General features: G+C 44.9%; 1 protein-coding gene across 4 annotated transcripts in view; it reads right to left on the minus strand.

The window, feature by feature from the left end:
- LOC147797496 (patatin-like phospholipase domain-containing protein 7) overlaps nt 1–20011 on the minus strand; it is a 39462-nt gene that overhangs the window by 7275 nt on the left and 12176 nt on the right. For 3 of the 4 annotated variants that reach the window (XM_087143002.1, XM_087143003.1, XM_087143001.1), the window contains 12 exons: nt 18993–19144; nt 17156–17287; nt 16046–16273; nt 15677–15754; nt 6815–7020; nt 6025–6156; nt 4502–4675; nt 3682–3827; nt 3030–3146; nt 2325–2503; nt 1265–1632; nt 423–643 (listed from right to left, as the gene is read on the minus strand). In XM_087143002.1, coding sequence (XP_086999128.1) covers nt 423–643; nt 1265–1632; nt 2325–2503; nt 3030–3146; nt 3682–3827; nt 4502–4675; nt 6025–6156; nt 6815–7020; nt 15677–15754; nt 16046–16273; nt 17156–17287; nt 18993–19144 — 2133 coding nt within the window. The remainder of the gene's footprint in view (nt 1–422; nt 644–1264; nt 1633–2324; nt 2504–3029; nt 3147–3681; nt 3828–4501; nt 4676–6024; nt 6157–6814; nt 7021–15676; nt 15755–16045; nt 16274–17155; nt 17288–18992; nt 19145–20011) is intronic. The other variant, XM_087143004.1, reaches the window with a different exon arrangement.

Below are 20011 nucleotides of genomic sequence, written 5' to 3' on the forward strand. Positions count from 1 at the left end.
CTTTATTGTGATGCTGCCATATTTGTCTTGTTCCCTGTGGACCCACTGGCAATAGTGATACAACTTCACATATTGATAAAAGGGACCAGACTGCTTTTCTGTCCAGCCTCGGTTTGGTTACATTGCTTTGAATGGTAGAAAAGCAAGATGGCTGCCCCATGAAAGAGGTCTATGGGTAGCTTAGGCTGTGCTCTATTGTCTAGAGCTAGGTCTAGGTCTTCGCTCCATTGGAAATACGCAAAGATGCGCAGACAATAGACCTAGCCATAGCTCTTAAAGCCCATTTCGGACACAGCCTTAAATGCTGCAAAGACCATTCTCAGAATGGGTGGATGCAGGATGGCTAGCCTCAGCTATTTAATCTGCTCATGGCTTACCAGTCTCAATTTGGCTATGTCAACCATATCAAACGATCCGATTACCTGTGAACATGGCGGTGAAAGGGTAGGTGAGGTCAGTGATCTTGGGCCACAGCGTGCCCATGTCCCTGCACCACTTGAACGCCCGGGCCTGGATGCCTTGCACTCGGCCTTCCTCGCAGTACAGGGCGCCAGTGAAGGCCCCAATGCTGGTGCCGCCCACCATGTCGATGGGAATGCCCGCCTCCTCCATGGCCTGCATGATGCCGATCTGAGACATGCCTCTGCCGAGAGAGAGAGAGAGGACAGTACGTGGAGAACGATGGAAAGATGACAGCCCGTCGGAGTGTTGTAGTGGAGCCCATCACAAGTCCCTGTAAGCCCATCACAAGCCATCCAGTCTTGAGCCAAGTCACAAAGAACAGTGGCAAAAGCATTGGCTTGTCATCGTCCACCATGATACTTGCGACTGGTCTTAAGAGGAGTTGTCACTGGACTTGCGGACACACTTCTGAGATGCAACTCCAGTGCTGGCAAGAGTGCATCAACTATGAATGAGGGAAGTCACTGAGGACAAGTTGACCGATGACAAAGGAACACTTCTGTCGTCGTTCCTTTGAAATGCTTGGGATTTGGTTTGACTTACCACTGGATGACTTGTGATGGACTTTTGGTAGACTCGAAAGGACTTGTGATGGACTCGACGACACTGCTTTATTATCTATCGGTAACAATGGAATTGGGTGATAGCCTGCATGCAGGCGTACGTTTGTCTAAGATGGGTGTAAAACCACATGGTCTGAAGGTCAAACCCCGACAAGTCCTCACTTGGGTGCAGCATTAAGCGTGGCATTTCTCTTTGCCACCGTTTGAGGACAATCAATGTCCCCCTCCCACCATCTTACCTTGCTCCGCCTCCTCCCAAGACCAGCCCAAAGGAGGTCCCCGTCAGAAACCGGGCCAGCCGGGAGAAGTCTGAGGTGCGGACGGGCGCCTTCTCAAACAGCCGCTCATAGGTCTCCCGTACTTTGGCCGGCGAGCGCTTGCTGAACATGCGCTTGGGACAGCGGATGTGGTGGTGGGAGACGCACCAGCCCCGGGCGTTCAGCCACTCAGCCGTCCGCTCGGGCGGGGAGTAGGCCCCGTCCTTCTCCCGATGGAGGAGGATAAGCTCCTTCTGGGCACGGACGGCCGAGCTCTCGATTTGCTTCTCGACATCGCCAACCTGGTTGGGGTCATTTCCGGCGATGCCAACGATCAAGATGCAATCGGCCTGTGCAGCGGTAAAGATGAGAGTTTTTCACACGGAATGTTCAAAGTCTCCATTCAAATAAATCCTTTTTTATATCAGCCTTCTCCATCCATGACTCACAATAAATAATTTGTGATGAGACTAGACCCAGTTCGAGCTCACCTTCCGAATAAGTGGACAATTCACCGCTCTCGAACTTTGGCGCGATAAAATGTGAAAAGAATGTTCGAAACTTCGTCCCTTGTCACACTTTGTATTGATGTCCCAGCACTTAAGCAGCAGAAAGGTACAAAGCTTAGCCCACCTTACATTGCCTGTTTACTTTACCTAATTTCTTGCAACTTCTCTGCAGCATGGGAGGTGCTAGAGATCCAGCGAGGGTAATTTTCTAAGGGACATCAGGGGTGTGCACTTTTTTCGGGGGGGGGGGAGGAGGGCACCAAAAGCTGATAACCTTGTGCATGCACATTTCACAATTTCAATGGGGGGAGGGGCACAAGGGGGGTGGGGGGCACATGGGGGTGGGGGCACACGGGGGGGGGGGGGGGGGGGGGGCACACGGGGGTGGGGGGCACACGGGGGTGGGGGGCACACGGGGTGGGGGGCACACGGGGGTGGGGGGCACACGGGGGGATACCATGTACCCCCCTACCCCCATGACCCGTGTTATAGCCAGTCGCAGCCATGACAGTCCGATGCGGCCCCATTTTTACCTGTCTGATGCAGCGCTGTGTCCACGCTGTCATGCGCTTGTCGGCCTGGTACAGCACGATGCGGTGCAGGTCCTCCTGCTGTCCTAGCCAGTCGGTCAGCCGGTACTCGTGCATGCTGTCCAGGGCTGAGCCCCCCAGGGTTTGCAGGATGTGCTCCTTGGTCAGTCGGAGGACAGAACCTGTCAGGAAAGGCGGACACCCCATCCTTCAAAACACAGTTTCATAAAGAGATGTTGTTGCAAATTAGAAATATGCAAGCTCTTCCCTACCAAACAGCTGTAATGGAGAGAAATGAGCTGTTAGCACACCGTATCCCTGGTTGTTTGCTGTATTTACATCAAACGTATTTCTAAAAACTGAGAAGTTAGATTATTTCTGAACAAAATTGAAAGTCAATTTTAAGCCTTATAAAAAAAATTCTAGGGTTTTCAAGGATCATCAATATCACCCTGAGTACCTCAAGTATATAAAGCTAATACGCTGTGCTATAAACCACACAAGAACTAGACTCAAAGAGGCAGGATTTTTCAAAGTATCCATCGTCTGAAGAAAACGATAAAGACAGCCACAAAAACAAGTGACTAAACGGGCATTTAAATTCTGTTGCAAATGAGACCTACTAGCGATGAACCACGCGCAGAAAGAGGCGAGAGATTATTCAAGTTTGTGCCAGCGAAATCTTGGCCAGGGACTGTCTTCTCTTACCGATGGCATTGAGGGAATGCATCAGTTCAAGGGTGAAGTTGGAGATGGGGACGTCGTCCGACACGGCCACAATGGCCACGGTGGACAGGTTCTCCACAGGGGCAGAGGCCTGGATGTCTGGAAACAAAGATCAAAGGTCAGAATGCCAGTTGATGTGTTGGGATAGCCAGTTGTAAAAGAGAGCTGCATATTTTATGGCAGCGTCAGAATGGAAGAAATTTCAAATGCTAGGTGGCAGAAAACAAACACTCCCTCTTCTCAGGTTTGTGTCACTTTGAGCATGAGCGCATTAGCTCCAACGCAATGTAAGCATGACAAAATATTGTTATGTTGGCCACCATCATGTGTCTCAATATTCTCTCGTTATAAAACAGCTTCAGAACCTTTCCCAAGAATGTTCATAAATCCTTCCTAAATCTTTAACTTTACAGGAACACATTTTCTGTGCTTCAACTTTCTAAACACACAAAGCTCCTGGTGAAGTAACTGTGGCCGGGCTGATCTAACAAAATCTTCAACATTCTTATGATTGATTTTGACGGATCTAGGAGGATCATGGGTAAGTTCCATTCTATACCTCTTGCGGTTCAGGCTGACCTCATTTTAACCAAATACCACCAAGCCGCAGCTACATGCAGTTTGGACCTCTCACCTGAAAGGGCATGCGACCCGACCTTCTCCTGCACCTGACCTAGTAACCTCTGACCCAAGATCTCAATTAGCCGGGAGACCGTCTGTGGGTACTTGCGCTTGATTAAGTCCAGCATACCCGACGGCAACTTGGCAAGTTCTGTGTCTCTGTTGATATCAGACAATTTCAAGAGATGTGAACTTCCTACTCGAAGGCCAATGATTTCTTGGGGCAAGTCGGTAAGATTTGAGGTTGGGCAGTGTGAAGTCCACGCTAATCGCCAAAGGAGCATTTCACGTAATGTGTAATTCATGCTACCTTAACCAGAAAGTATATTGTTTATATCCCATGTATTCCAAGGCTTTTCTTCATCAAAGTAAAAAAAGAAAACTGAATTATAGCATTAATTTGTACTTGCATGTATTCATACAATTGCTTGAGCAATGTTACTAGCCTGATTTGGGGGCCAATGCTATGTCTGCCAAGGATTGTAATTAAATGAGATAAATTTTACTTTTTACACTTGAAATGCTTAATACAATCCACCAAAAATGATTCAGTGGTGTTTCACACTTAGGACAGATCTTGTATTACGTTTAAGTTGTCTTACCTTAGGAAATTGCCAAAGTTTTCATTTTTGCATGGTTGCTGAATCTGGGCTCTTTGTACGATGTTTAGTTTAATTGGTTAAGTTAAACTTAAATGATTAAGTAGGCTCGATTCAAGAATACTTCTCCCCCAATGCACAACATATATCAAAAAGGCCACCACAATAAAGCCACATTGGTTAACACAGTCTGCTCATGTACAGGAAAGCCTTGTATTGAGACTATCAACTGACCTGATGGCGTGGACAGTAGTTGTCCTGTCGGTCCTGGTCAATACTTCCACCACACCGACGATCTCTCCCCTGCCATGCTCACCCATCAGTTCCTTCTTACCGCAAGGTAACGTCAGGACAGAGCGGAGACGACCGTTGAGAACGATGTACACGCAGTCAGACTTCTCCCCTTGCCTGCCGGTTCACGATGGGAGAGGAGAGATGGCCATTCTTAGCAAATATATGCAGTATCCACACCAGTGGCAGTATTCAAAGCGTGGGCTCCAATTATGGGTGTCATCAAAATTTTTCCCAAGGAGATACGAGTTTTTCAAACTATTAACAGTGGAAGGATTCCAATCTGAGGAACCTTTGAGGGGCGGTTAGGCACTGCCTGCCGTAGTCCCCCCGCCCCCGTGACATCCATTGCCCCATGAATAAACGAGACTTTTTTCAGCCAGCAATGACTACCTTTGGGGTGATATACTCCATGTGAGTGCGCCTGTAGCATATTTGAGTAGGTATTGAGATACGGCGTGCCAACGGCATCCAATCACCATTCAAGCCTCTGTATTTGTCAGCAGTGAGGGCAGGATTGTGCACAGAGGAGACTGCGAAAAAAAGCTATGTCACAAGTCAACATGGGTCAACCTGTTGCAAGTGACTAGCTATAGCATCAAATGAACAGTGATTCACCACTTCCTGCCGGGGACTCAGAAATCGGAGACGTATGGTTTATATGCGTAGCCGGGGTCTCCGAACTCAGACAAGGGGAACAGGGACCTGTAATAAAAGACCGTACTCCAAACAAAAGACCAGGCTGCTGGGCATGACCGGCATTTTTCACTCTCAAAAGTGGTGATAATCCAGCCTTGTTTTTGAAACCGTATACCAGGGTTTGGGGCATTGAGAGCGAGCGGATTACCACCAGGGACAAAAGCGCTCCACCACCACAGCCATGAGCCACACAGCACCGCTGCACACTAATCTGGCCCCTATTGAAAAAAGGTCAGCAGTGCACTGAGCCCGGTTCGAGAACAAAAGAAAGTTATATAACACCGCACAATCTGGGCTCTGTTTACAAGGCTGCAGGCCTGGCTGAAATACTCGGGCGTCAATGAAGGTCACCTGTCAACTTAGAGTAGTGCGTAAAGATTACTTTGTGCGGCTATAAATGATCGTTAAATGGAATGATGAATTTTCAAAGGATTTTGAAAACGGAAAAATGATAGTCAAAGTTGACGATGCCAGCATCATCAACATTGAAAAATGCCCCGGCATGAAGTGGTTAAGGCATTCATTCATCATTGTCAAGCCTCTCGTACTTAGGCTGCATCCAAATCTGATGGCTAGAGCTAGGTCTAGGTCTTCACCATTGGCAATACATGGAGGTGCACAGACAGCAGACCTAGCCGTAGCTCTGAAAGCCCATTTCAGACACAGCCTTGGTGACTTGCACGATCATTTGACTTGTGACGACATGACCGGGTCACAACTCTGACACTTGGTCAGCAGTTCACACTTCGGCCTCCGTACTTTCTCACCTGTAGACGGCCTTGCCAGCTTCCAGACCCATCCAGTCCAGCGCAAAGTCCGTCTGGCGGACAAACGGTGACAGCTTCTTGACCACGTAGTGACCGATGCGTAGCACCACCTGAGGGCACTGTCGCATAATACTGCAAAAGCAGAACAACATCACACCTTGTGAAACAGGTTTTCCAGGGGGCATGAGCTGGACGACTCCCAACACATTTCTAGGGGAAACTTGCCTCATTCTTGGTGGCTCGCTCAGACATAATGTAGAAGGCTCTCGATTTGAAGGCAGATTTGGGTCTTGATCTTTGATACCAAAAAAGATTTTAAAAGCCATGACTGTCGGACTCTACCAGTCTAAAAGAATCAAACTCAAACTCCAACATTCGCAACTCTTGACTGAGGTTCATGTTCAACTCTAAGCAAGGCACTCCACTAAAACTCAACTTTTTTGAGTCTTGGCCCGACGAACAAAGACTCAACAATAAAGCGGTCTCAAAACAAAGCTGAAACCTTCATGGGTACATGAGCTATCCTCTAACGCATTCTTTAAACAAATTGGAGCATTTATAGATGCCAAGTAATTTTTTTGCCTGAAAAAAAGAACTATGTGTTTCATTATTCTTTGGATAAAAGAAGCGTTTAAAGTTCACTTTATTGGCTTGTGGCACACAGAGACATACAAGGACTCAAAACTCATTTTCAAACTCATTTTTTTTGCAATTTGTGGTTTGAATAAGAGCTTATCAATAAGAACCGGGCTTCAAGTACTGGCCCTAACGAGTGTTCCTTCATACTCACCTGTAGAAGCTGGTTTTGCTGATGGCCACCACGAAGCAGTCCTGTCGGGCTCGGACCGTGAAGAAGGACGGCTCGCCGGTCAGCACGGCCAGCTCGCCTACAAACTCCCCCGGCCGGGCCATGAAGATGACCTGCTCCTCGTCAGTGTCCACGATGGTCTGGATCATGGCCAGGCTGCCGGTCACTACAAACAGCAGGCTGGCTTCCTGTGGGGTGGACAAAGACATTTTCAGCACACGAAGACAACGATCACACCGGGATAAAATGAGTCCATCGTAAGGGCTGGATCATGCTTGGCACGAAAGTAATCACGAGTGTGATCTTCTGACATAAGATCATGTATTCATGCTGCAAATTTGGAACTCAAGCAAATTTCGCTGCGGCTGTTTCATGACATCAAAATAACCTTGCCTACATCTACAATCACCCAAAGCCAACACAAGATTGGATAAGTACAAGACCCCAGTCTAAATTCTAGTCACAACCTATTCATATGAACTGCAACAAAAGCCTTCCTTTATTAATGTTCATGCTCTTGCTTGAAACCGGTCGTGTGATAGTCTTCTGTCTGGACTTGTGACAGTCTACACGACGCAACTGTATTACTGATTCCTGGTGCATTTTTCTTCTTCTTAATTCTTAATTTCTTTTTAATTTCCTTCTAATGACACATTCTCTTCATCATAACATTCAAGTGTTGTCAATTCCTAGCAACAGATGCTGAATTAAACATGGAGAAGATAGGCCTACAAATACGGAGCAAACACACCACTTGGTTTAGTGGTTCAAGCTTGATTCTTGCCGTTTTAAAAATACTTGAAGAGAGACTACTGTCCATTTTTTCCTTTAAGCTGAAACAAAAAGAAAACCAGACAAAACTTCCCAGGAAGAAAAACTGGAAATGGAACAAAGGGAAAACTGGACAAAATTTCACAGGAAGAAAAACTTGAACTAGAACAAAAGGAAAACCAACAAAACTTCACAGAAAGAAAATCTGGAACTAGAACAAAAGGAAAACCGGACAAAACCTCACAGGAAGAAAAACTGGAATTGACTTTGCACATTTGAAGAGAAATTTCACCCCATTTTGAGGTTGGGTTAACATTTTTTTAATTCCTTTTTCAAGATCACGGTAGGCCTTATGCCAGAACACCCTTTTAGCCTATTCAGAACTTAATTTATAACTTCTTTTAAGTTTAGCAATAATCAAGACATGACAAACTTCAATGGGTTGCTATTCCCATTTTCAAGAAACGCGGGCATAAAAGGGCATGGCGCATGCGCTGATAATGGGACAGGTCACCACGTGACTAGACCCTGCCATTTTTGCTTGGCTTTGGTCTGCTGTGCGTACACTATTCAGGTAAAATTTATTCATCTTGTTGAATATTGATTGTGATTCAATTCATAGAATCATATTTTTCAGGAACAGGGCACTGATGTGTACCCAGGCACCACAGTAAATAGAAAAAGAAAGCTGGCAGCCCCCATGAAAAGCTAAACAAACGTTTGGAGAGTCCGTTCCTTTGTCCAATTTACTGGGTAGAAAGAACCTATAAATACAACAGGCACTTGTGGGACAATTCGTGTGGCATGTCAATTTTAACCTTTGTGCAAAAATTGGCACTTCTGACGGAGATAAAAATCACACCATCGGCATCCTTTGTTAAGAACAGCTCAAAATACATGTAAACCCCTTGAAATGTTTGACGCTCGTTGCTTTTCAATAGAGCACTGCAGAAAATGTCCCATCTGTTTCAACATTAATAAAGCAAAGTACTGGCAAATTCCATGCTTTAAATGGTTTAAATTTTTGCATTCAATTTCAAGTGATTGAGTTTTATCAAACAAGCAAAAGAAAATTTCACAAACTCATTTTCAAAAAATTTAGCATAATTTTGTCATCTTGCAAATTCTACCTTCAAGCAATGACCCCTCTTTTTCATTTCCAAATTATGTATCTGTAAGTCTCTACTTTGACTTCCTAGATATGCTTAGGGTTCCCATTTGCAGAATCATTTTTGGAAGGCCTTTGAAAAAAACCGATAAATAATTACATGTAATTCGTCAATTTTGCATTCGAACAACTAGAGTTTGTGAGAGACACCACCACTTCTCTCGGGTAATAGTTTGTGTCAAATATCCCTTGTAGAGTATGTTGTTACACACAGTATTTCCAGGTTATTCTAACATTGTAAATTGGGCATGCAGAATTGGGGTCAACTGATTCTAGGTATAACTAGCGAATTTATGATTTTTCTTCCTTTCTTTCCGTGGATTTCTGGTTTCCTCAGGTTGGCATTGCCTCCACTGCTGGGACGTCTGTTTACTTCGCACTCAATTCAACAGCTGCGTCACAAGGCAGAGATCCGAACCTGACCGTTTGACTGCGTATTCATTCACCCTGTCAGGCACGTCAATCGATTTCCCCCTTCCCCTCGCTAACATTCTGAAGACAATACTATTGGGTTTACCCACACCAGAGTCATCCCGTTAGTGTCTGCTAAGTAGCTATTGTGAACAGAATGGAAACCTGCTCTGCATCTCGGTTTATGCTTCTGCTGGCTGTCTTCCTAGCGCAAGCAAAGGAAGGCAGTGGTCTTGCGGCACCCAAGCTTCTACAGTGTGCTAATGGCCAAATAGTAGCCCATGTTGGGGATGGAATCAATATCACCTGTGCATACACAGGCGAGGATTCCAACAATGTACGACTGTCCTTCGACACGCCAGCACATGAGAACCTCTACTTCCAAGAGGTGCATCGTAAGGAAAGTATTTACCGTTCCCTAATACTCACTACAGACAAGCCAATTGACCAAAGATTCACATGTTCCGTAAATGAAATTACATCACGGCTGGAGACAGCCTCGGCTACCTGCGAAATCATCACCTGTCCTATGGAACATCTCAATTGCAGTCAAATCACAAAGTCAAAGACTGGCCAGGGTCTGTATGACTTTTCATGCACATTCACCAGTGTCTGTCCAACAGCTCCGAGGTGTGAGATTAATGGTACATTGATTTCTCAGTACAAAATGGATGAGGTTAATAAAACCTTTCAGTTTAACTTCACTGACATCGATTTACAGGGGGCTCATAGCGTTTTATGCTACCTGTACCACCCAAACATGCACCCTAATCTTCGCGCTGAGTTTGTGCTCTCAATTGACTATCCAAACCCTACCGACAGCTTGCTTCCATCTGGAACCACACAGCTTGAAGCTGGCTCAAGAACATTAAGCAACAGCACACCTGTAACCTCCTCAGCACAACCTACAAGTCCAGAGACGGGGAGTGGTGGGCTACCACTTTGGGCTAGTATTATGATTGCAGGTTTAGTATTTTTAGTTGCCACTGCAGCTACTATTGGCATGATTTGTTTCCGTGTCCAAAAAAAAAAAAAACAGCAGCAAGACAGGTCTGCACCAATTAAGGCCTTTCTGGTCTAACTGGTCCAAAGTTGCTAGTATTAACGCACACATTCATTCGTTGAGACACTTGTTTCAAGCAGCATATACGTAAAAGCACAGACAGAGAACATCAGCAATAATGATGTATTTGATAGAGGCAAGAACTTCAGTTGCCAATACTTACATCTACGAAAACAGTGTGTGTGTGGGGGGGGTTGGAACTAAAGTAAAGCAGCAACTTTGCACAGTAGTACAGAGTGCACGGTGGCAAATCTCTGATGCCAAAAAGCGGTCGAGCTTAGTTAACAAGTACTCTTAACACTTAACTCTATTCCTAATGTTTAAATGTACTTATAATGTACTTGTAAATTACATGTTTTGTGCATGAATGCTGATTTGAGTGGCTGATTTTTGAGGAGATGTCGTGCCTTCTTAGCAAAATCTTCCATTTTTTTACCGTTGAAGTTTTACTTCACAAGTCATGCCTTTATTAAGGGCCCTTCTTTTTTACTTCAGTTACTTTTTAACGTAGTGAATATTTAATCAGCCTTTTTCTAAAACTGCTTCTTAGTATAGCCAAAGCTTGTTATTACAGATTTGCCATTTGTGGACGATGGTGCTGGACAGGTGGGACTGTGAAAATGAACTACGTGCAAATTAAATATAAGCATCACCATACACACATCTTAGGGTCAGGGAGGGTTTTATTTTGACAAAGTTCCAGTGGGCATCAGGCTGCTAGTGTTTCTACACACTTATCGTGCTGGACACATGAAAAGAATTGCACTGACACAAGTAACCACAAGATCTGTCACTGTGATGTTTTGTTTACATATTCAGGCTTGAAAATTGAGAAAAATCCAAGGTTGTTCAAGTTTCGAAAAAGTGGATGGCACTATAGCTTTAAGATTTAGATTACAAGTAGGTTGACACACGCAGCGCACAAATTCTACCAAAGAAAACTATGCAGGCCGAATTTGCAAGAAGCCTGCCCTTCCACCTGTCCCCCCAAATTACATGCAAACCAGTTTATGCAATCCTGTTTTGAACGTGCTATGTATACTTACGAGTAAGAGTTTAACTTTCTAAAAGGTTTCACAAAGTGGGGGCTAAGGTCTGTTTATACTTGGAGCAAAAGGGAATGCGAAACTGTCGCCCCAAATCAAATGCTTGCGCACCTTTCATGGAAAATTTCTCGGCAAGTGTTGCGTGGCATCAACTTCACTTCATTTTCAACTTTGCCTGAAGTATGAGCAGGATTGATGTGCTTTGTGCTATTGGAGTGGGTGTCGGCATATTCATGCCAACAGGCTGATTATATATTAAGGTCTTCAGAGAGTGTGCTAACAAGGGGTTTATAGGGTTTACGACATACAAAGTATTCTATATGTATTACATGTTATCATGACAGGGATTGTATTGTAGCTCTTGACGGTTTGCATGGCGGAATACGATAAGGTAGAGGGTTTGCGGATACAACGCGTGGAAAATATCTCTTTGAGTATGTGCGGTTCGGAAAAAAACTGGTTACTCGACGTTTCAGATGGGTGCTCTGGGCGTCTTCAGGACTGACGCGATCCAACTGTGCTGCTGCTTATATGCTGTGGGTGATCACTAAGTCGTGGGAATTGGGATCCAAGCAATCTGGGTACTGGGGCGTGAAGGCGGGAACTGTGTTGAGAGCTGCTGTGACTGCTCACTGGCACTTGTCAGTTGGTGTTGGGGTGCTGAGTGCCGGATATAGGGGACCCACGTGGCACGAAGGTTAGGAGTCCATGGCTATAGGGGACCCGTTGGACAGGAGGGGGCACCAAATATCACTGATGTTGTAGCCGATGTCTTGGGGGACTGTCTTGTTCTTCAAGTTGAAGATTTCAATGGCCTCCTGGATACATCGGGGGTGCATTGCTTGATGCTGGCGATGAGATGTGCTTCATGCCACTTGATAGCATGTTCTGTTTCATGTGAATGTTTCACAATGGATGACTTCTCATAGTCTCCCCGTCATCCATGTGCTCAGTGTTCATTGAGTCTAGTGGGTAAATCTCCCTGCCTCTCTCTCTGATGTACACTTACCGCATTCACAGGGGATCTTGTGGCATGAAGCACATCTCATCACCAGCATCGAGCAATGGCACCCCCAACAAATTCGCGAGGCCATTGAAGTCAAGAACAAGATGGTCCCCCAAGACCGCATCAGTCCTGAAGACGGACAGAGCACTCACTGTCTGAGACGCCGAGTAACCGGTTCTTTTCAGAACCCCACATACTCAAAAGAGATATTCTCCACATGGTGTATCCGCAAACCCTCTACCTTAGGGATTGTATTATTGCATCTTACGTTTAATAGTTCATTAACCACTTCGTGCCGGGGACTCCGGAATCGGAGACGTATGCTTTATATGCTGGCCGGGGTCTCCGAACTCGGATAAAGGAAACAGGGCCCTGTAACAAAAGACCGTACTCCAAACAAAAGACCAGGGTGCTGGGCATTATCGACATTTTTCACTCTCAAAAGTGGTGATAATCCAGCCTTGTTTTGAAACCGTATACCAGGGTTTGGGGCATTGAGAGCGAGCGGATTACCACCGAGGACAAAAGTGCTCCACCACCGCAGCGATGAGCCACACAGCACCGCTGCACGCTAATCTGGCCCCTATTGAAAAGAGGTCAGCAGTGCACTGAGCCAGGTTCGTGAACAAAAGAAAGTTACATAACACCGCACAATCTGGGCTCTATTTACAAGGCTGCAGGCCTGGCTGAAATACTCGGGCGTCACTGAAGGTCACCTGTCAACTTAATATAGTGCCTAAAGATTACCTCGTGCGGCTATAAACGTCTGTTAAATGAAATGATCAATTTTTGAAGAATTTTGAAAATGAAAAATGATAATTATGCCGGCCCAGCATCATCAACATTGAAAAATCCCTCGGCAAGAAGTGGTTAACTTTGCCACTGTAGCAGGAACATGCTTTTCCATTGGTCAGTAAACTGGGGGCATTACACTTTATTGCAAGCCCAATGGACAGCAACCACAGGGTCCTGTACTTTTAAACAGGGATTTATGTACCGAAAAATTTGAGTTTAACATGTATTTTTGTGCTTTTGCATATTTAATAGAATCTTGTTCTGGAAATAATCAATATTCAACATCAGGTTGTCACATGAATCGAGCAATTATTTGAGTTAGTAATACAAAATAAAACTGATTAATTCTAACGAATAAACTCGGGTTTGTGTCATGCAAAGTATGTAACTGCCATGAGAAACATTTCTGGACATGTCCCAGCTCATGCAAAAGACAACCAGAGAGAGAACTTGAAGTTGCATTTCCTTTGGCTGTAGGCCAAATTGCAATTAAAAAAAAAAACATCTTGGCCTGGTAGTTATATTAGCGGTCATTCGTTCAGGTGAGTTCCACGCAGTACAGTTACTCTGGTTGCTGCTGCTAAATAGGAGCTACAGTAGATTTGCCAGATACCATGCCAGAGCACTGGAGTCCCAATGGTACTTGGCTGCTGTCGCTGACATACATGTCAGTCGGCAAGCGTTGTAAAGCATTGAAAATGATCAAAACTAGCAAAATGGGCCCTTTTAACAAAAATTCCTGCGAGCTAAGTCAGGAAAACTAAGATTCTGTCTATCTGCACACGTGGTTCCTGTTTCGATGAATTCTTCCCCAAAGGTAAAAAACCTTGCTTTTGTAGAGCAACCAAGAAGATAGATTTTCCACATCAAAGTCACCCCCCCCCTTGCATTCATGTACTTGGTGGCTAGTCTATCTGGCTGTCTGTGCATGCTAGCATATGTACGTATGACTAGAACGTGCCCCCTGTTGGCATTGTTCCTTCACGAGTAAAGAGTTTTCTCAACTTTCAAGTCGTTATCATCATCAGTCCTGAATATGTTTCTTGTATTCAACGCAAGTTTTCCGTGCTTGCCAAGAACCATAAGGAATGTTTAGGCATAAACAACTTTTTGGTATGTTGTGTTTTATTTTTAAAAACACCTAAAAACACTGTAGTTGCAAGTCCAAATAAATGATAGACTTGGAAAAAATCTATACTAAACGGCATCAGCTGCGTATAAGACCTTGAGGGGTGTGGGTTGGAGGGAAGTCTTGCTTGACAAAAAAGAATGATGATGTGACAGGCAAAACCAGCAAACAAAATATAAACTGACATCAAGAAACAAACAAGGCGTCAGATCATTTTTATTGAGACTCATTACAAATACAGGGGCACATCGCAACAAAAGAGGATGCAAACTTGTCAGTAGAAACATTGGCAAATGAAAGTACGTATATTGGTGGAGCTCAATAGTTTAAAGTAAAGTTTTGACTCAACAAAACAAAACCAAAATAAAAGTAAAACCCCCAAAATCTGCCAAAACCAGAGGCACAAAGTCTTACATATGACAAAACGAGATGTGAGTGGACTTTCACCTTGCCAACAAGGCAGGGTGCATTTTTATCTTACAGAAAGTGCAAACTAGGCTGGTACAGGGCAGGAAGATGTGGACTGCTGTTTGAAGATACGCGACTCCTGACCAGAGGGCCAAGGGTTTGAATTGACCTGTGGGGCCATAGGGTAGGGTCCACTTTGCCCCTCTCCATCAAAAGGTTTCAATAAGCATCAACACTAGCTGGGGAGCAACGGGCGGTGGACTGACATCAAATGATATTGGAATGATATCTAATAATTGTTGACTGCTGTGAAGTGGGCTATGATGTTTTGAACACCCGAGGGACATACAGCGCCCCAAGGCAAACCTCTGTCTGGATTATGTTGAGGCTGGGGAATTTATTCGAAGAAATGAGCTCTGAATTTCAGAAATTCAGAAGACGATATGCCTACTGTCAACTGTACAATTAACATACCAGACATAAACGATATCGTCCGCAAATGTACTGTTCCCTAAAATTGTGTGAAGTTTAAGGAGAAAGTAGTGCAGGTACCAGTGAGTACAAGTTCACGTAGTCTGGGTTAGCGGTCCCTGCATTACCTTACACGCTGCGGGGACGGGAATAAGTCTGTAAAACGAGCGTGATTATTGATTGAAATCCCTGGTAGCCTATGCACAAAACGTGTCATGGGTACCACGCAAAACTGACTAAATGAACGGCAATGGTCACTCTCAAACTTCCCCAAGCTCTTCTGTCTTGCGCACATGCTATCGGAAGAATGAGATGTCTCAAGTTGAGTGTGATATGTGAATATATCACCCTGAAATGTGATCGTTCTGGGCCAATGAACAGGCAGTATCAAAGACAGAGGTTTGGCAATCTCAGTCATTCATACCAAGGATGCCAAAGATAAAAGCCGGACTGATGAGCCATGCTGGCTAGGGAAAGACTGTCAGGCAATTCCCATCAACCGATTACATTACAATCTTTGACCAAAGCTTAACAACTTGTGCAAAGAATTCGCACTGACACAAAGGGGGACTTTACCTGATCTCCTTCCCGTATGACCACACTCCCGGCTTGAATGTGAGCGATGTTTGCGTGCTCGTCGAGAATGCTCCCATCCTGTCAAATTACAAAGAAAAATAGTACAGAATTACAAACTAGTCCCTGAAGAGCATGATCTTAAAACATGTAAAAAGTCTGTGCAAATACTTCAAAAAAGATTAATGCACTGAACTAGAATATATCAACAATAATGTTTCACTCCAACTAAAAGGTTAATTTGATTTTACCATAAAATTTCCACAGTCATTAGAGATAAAATATCAAATCAAAATGACCAAAGATCAAGGAACTGGTATTTGGATCCATCAATTTTGCTGCTAAATTGACTAAAATACAGAAGTTCTTCACCTCCAGGCCTAGAATCCTGACCAGGTCCTTCCTGGCCATCTCCTGGATCTCCTCGTCCGAGTAGAGGGTGTTGTCACCCGAGACGTTGCGTTTCTTCTCGCTAGGGTTTGTCTCATATCCCTCGGCGATGGTGACTCTTTTCTGGACCCTGGGACTGGCTGACGCCAGGCCCTTGACGTCCGATCCGCTGTCGGTTCCAGAGGGGCCCGGCAGGTCGTCTTGGAGCATCTGACATTGATTACAGTTGAGGACATAGAACGTAAATTTCAGAGAAATGATACGTTCTATGCAGAATATAGTGCTATATGCCCAATAAAGTTCCTGCCTCTGTGTATATCTTTGCACATGCAAAATGCAAGTCTACAGCGAGGTCTATGTCTCCAGCGACCGCAAAAATAGTATCACAACGTTGAAAGTCCTTTTTGAACACAAATGGTAATCTGGGTGAAGAATGCATTTCTATTTTATTTTACAGGCCACTAACAGGCTTTCCTAAATGCAACAGTACAACAGTATCAGAGTTGTTCCGGCAGAAAATCCCTTTAAAGAAATATTTTTCCCGTAAAAGCATTCAGGATACAACTTAAATCAGACAAGAATGTGCATAAATAAGAAAGCTACAAGGCTGCCAACAGGCCTGGGACTGGCCCTGCCATGCTCGTGCTGTATTTACAGAAAACAAAAGATGTTAGACAAAAAAAAACTTGTACACATAATGATATCAAACAGGCTGCTGTCCATGCAAGTAGGGTTACACAAACAGGGGTGTGAGTAGCCACTTCAAATTTAAGCTGAAAACAGCTAGCAAAAAGCTGAAATGTAAACCGTTGCAATACGTTTGTGCAGACAAGGTGTACAAAAAAGCTCGAATTCAGGGTCAACATCTAAACAAAAAAAAAAGCTGAACTCAGCTTAAAACTGAATTCTCACACTTAAGCAAAGAGGTTGACACACATCATGAAATGACGGTACATGAGCTACTTTCGAGGGAAGATTGGAAAATAAGTTTGAACGCAGTTTTTCGCATGCAGGTGAAGAGAAAAACAACGCTGTCTGCATGCATCTTACGCACTAGCTACTTGCGCGTCTGCAAAGTGCTGAAACGTTCACCTTGCTGTCTGAGGTGACCAGACATCCCCTGGTGGGGGGTGTGAAGACGGCATCGGAGCCAGGGGACATCAGAGGGTCCCCTCCCAGGTCCTCACTGGCAGAGCGAGGCAAGTCAGGGGGCTTGCCCGAGCTCTGGAGGTAGGTTTGTTTTTTCAAAGCGGGGTGAGGTGAGGTCGGGTTAACAATACGGGGAGGATTATGGGTAAAAAAGGTGGGTGTGTTTTATCATCAGCCGCTGATTGGGATACCCATGAGACCTTTGTCAAATATTCACAATGCTGATTGAAACATTCTTCCATCTTTGATATGTACAATTGCCCACCATCAATGAGAAATTGAAGAAGTCGGGGCAACCGGGACGCTGAATGCCATATCTGTGCTGTGTGCTCCGCATCCATGCAAAGACGGTTCAGATGTGCACAACTGCCTGTGCATGATTTGTGCCGGACATGTGCGTGTTTTACATTTACCACAGAGGACAGAACATAGACTGATGTTCCCTGTCCTCAGTGGTCAGTCTAATGTCCTCAGAGGTACGTGCCTGTCCTTAGTCTATGGGACAGCATAATATTGCACCGCCAATGGCACACACGATGCCCCTTCCTCGGTGGTATCCGCTCCGAGCGGGGACGAATGAGAGCATGTTTTTTAAGTGAAATTGGCAGTCCTTTGGTGCAACCTCACCGCACAGGTACGCAAGTTTGTGCACATTTGACATAGGGCAATGAGTACGCGCAAAAAATGTATTCTGGAACGTATGGTCTTTGCGTGCACGCCGAACGCATGCAAGAACTTGGAAAACTTCATGCCAGTCTGTCTTTCTTTTGCCAGTGAGGATGCATTTAAACTCAGGGCAGACTGTGATGAGACACAACAGTGTGTCACCCTAAAAGGGACTACGGCTGGGCCAAAAGACTACTGCACAGTGAGATTGTTACAAATGCTGTTAAATGCAGGCGGCGACGTCAAAACACCAAGATGCATGAGGTGAACCCTCTTATTCCAAATTCTTTATAAAGTCCACAGGACATCAAGCCCTTGGAGAGGGAATGCAACCAGTCATGCCATCAAATGCAGAAAATGCTTACTCTGCAAGCTTAAGCTCTAATCTCATGCAGTGTATACTGACCACATCCTTTTTTTTTTCAAGTTGGCTTAAACACATTCATTTACTAAGTAGCATTTTCTGGTTATTTGGAAGCTCCATATAAAGAACTGAGCCCAGGGTCAGAGGTCAGGGGGAGCTGGAGAAACTATTGCTAAGCAAATGTATGTGGGGAGTCGGGTTGGCGTAGTGTTTTTTTCTTTGTGGCCTTCCGCCTCTGGGGGGCCTGGGTTGGAATCTGGCTTGGTCCACATGTGCATTGGGGTTTTCAGTCCCCACCGAGTCTGTGGGTTTGCCCCTAAAGATTTATCCCAGGTTTTCTTCCCACCTCTAAACCTAGACACTTCTTCAATGTCTTCTTCACTAATTATCATCCTGTAATTGGTGCTAAATGCGCTGTTGGGTGATCAGATATACATAAATGAATAAAAGAAATGAATAAATGTGTTAGGCCAAAACAGGGGGACGAGCATATATATAGGGGGGTCGTGTGGCCTGTCACATCCTGTAGCTGAGACTATACTTTCTCTGGACCAATTTCTGTGTTAAATTTCTTTGAGACTGGCCAAACTAACACAAATTCCTCTCCAATGAGACCACACAGTACAGAACAGAAAGCTTTTTATTTTTACACCGCGAGCGAACTGCAAATTATAGACAGGAAGTTATTCTCAACCTCCAATCACATCAACTGGCTTTGAATATTAGGGAACAGTGGATTGCGTTGGTTACCCCTTTGTGAGGCTTGCTGTCGTCCAGCCCGTGGACTCGCGCCCGTCCAGCTGCAGCCTGGAAATCCGAGGTGCTCATGAGAAGCCGTCCGGTGGTGTCCACCTCCAGCGACGTCGGCTTGGGCTTCTTCTGTCCTGACGGCACATTCAGGCCTAAAGACAAACACGTTATCGTTATGACAAATGGCTAATTTGTGAATGAATTTATGACCAAATAAAGTAACAACTCTCTATTCTGATCCCTTGAACCAGAAAAAATGGCAACAAGGGGATTCCCCAGCCCTGTAAATTTTCAGTAAATCTGCCACAACACCATTTTTACATCATAACATGTACATGTGTGTCTAGGACAGGTGGCCATATCAGCCAGGCAATTGGCCTCAATAGGCCTGAGTTCTAATTCCAGCACAAGGCATAAATGATGGACACAGTCACGGAATAACAGACACCAGCAGCCTTGGTCATGGACAGAGTTTTCTATTAGTTCTCTGCCAGACAGAGATCTCTGCTGTGCGGCTACTTGAGAGTGGTGCATTGATGAGGTGAGGACGGGGGAGGGGCATATAAACTGAGGGTGCTAGGGAGGAAGAAGGGAGTGTGGATTCCCTCATTGACTCTATAGAGAGTGACTAATAACCTAGAGATGGATACCAGTGAAGGGCAGCTCATGCCTTCACCGGTAGTGTCCATCCATTCTGCACACTGCATACCAATCATGCACACCAGGGAAGATGAGCACTCGCCCTAATGGTAGTTTATAGCTGGTTCCCAGTCATTCTAGACTTTGCATTCAACAGTGCGGAGATTAGTCTGCTGGTAAGATCCCTTACCTTATCAACTACATGCATCATTATAGAGGCTTTGCGTGGTAGCCATCTTGCAGGGCAAATCTTTTGTTCCACAGGGAAACCTCTTTTGTGCATATCCTATGGAACAGAAGCACTGGCCTCCAAGATGGCAGCCATGCAAACTCTCTATTACAAGCTACAAGTCACTGTATACCGGAAGCCAGACAAATGC

The sequence above is a fragment of the Acanthaster planci genome, linkage group LG11, assembly GCF_054643075.1.
Source record: "Acanthaster planci isolate LZ-2023a linkage group LG11, COTS_SCS, whole genome shotgun sequence".
NCBI lineage: Eukaryota > Metazoa > Echinodermata > Asteroidea > Valvatida > Acanthasteridae > Acanthaster > Acanthaster planci.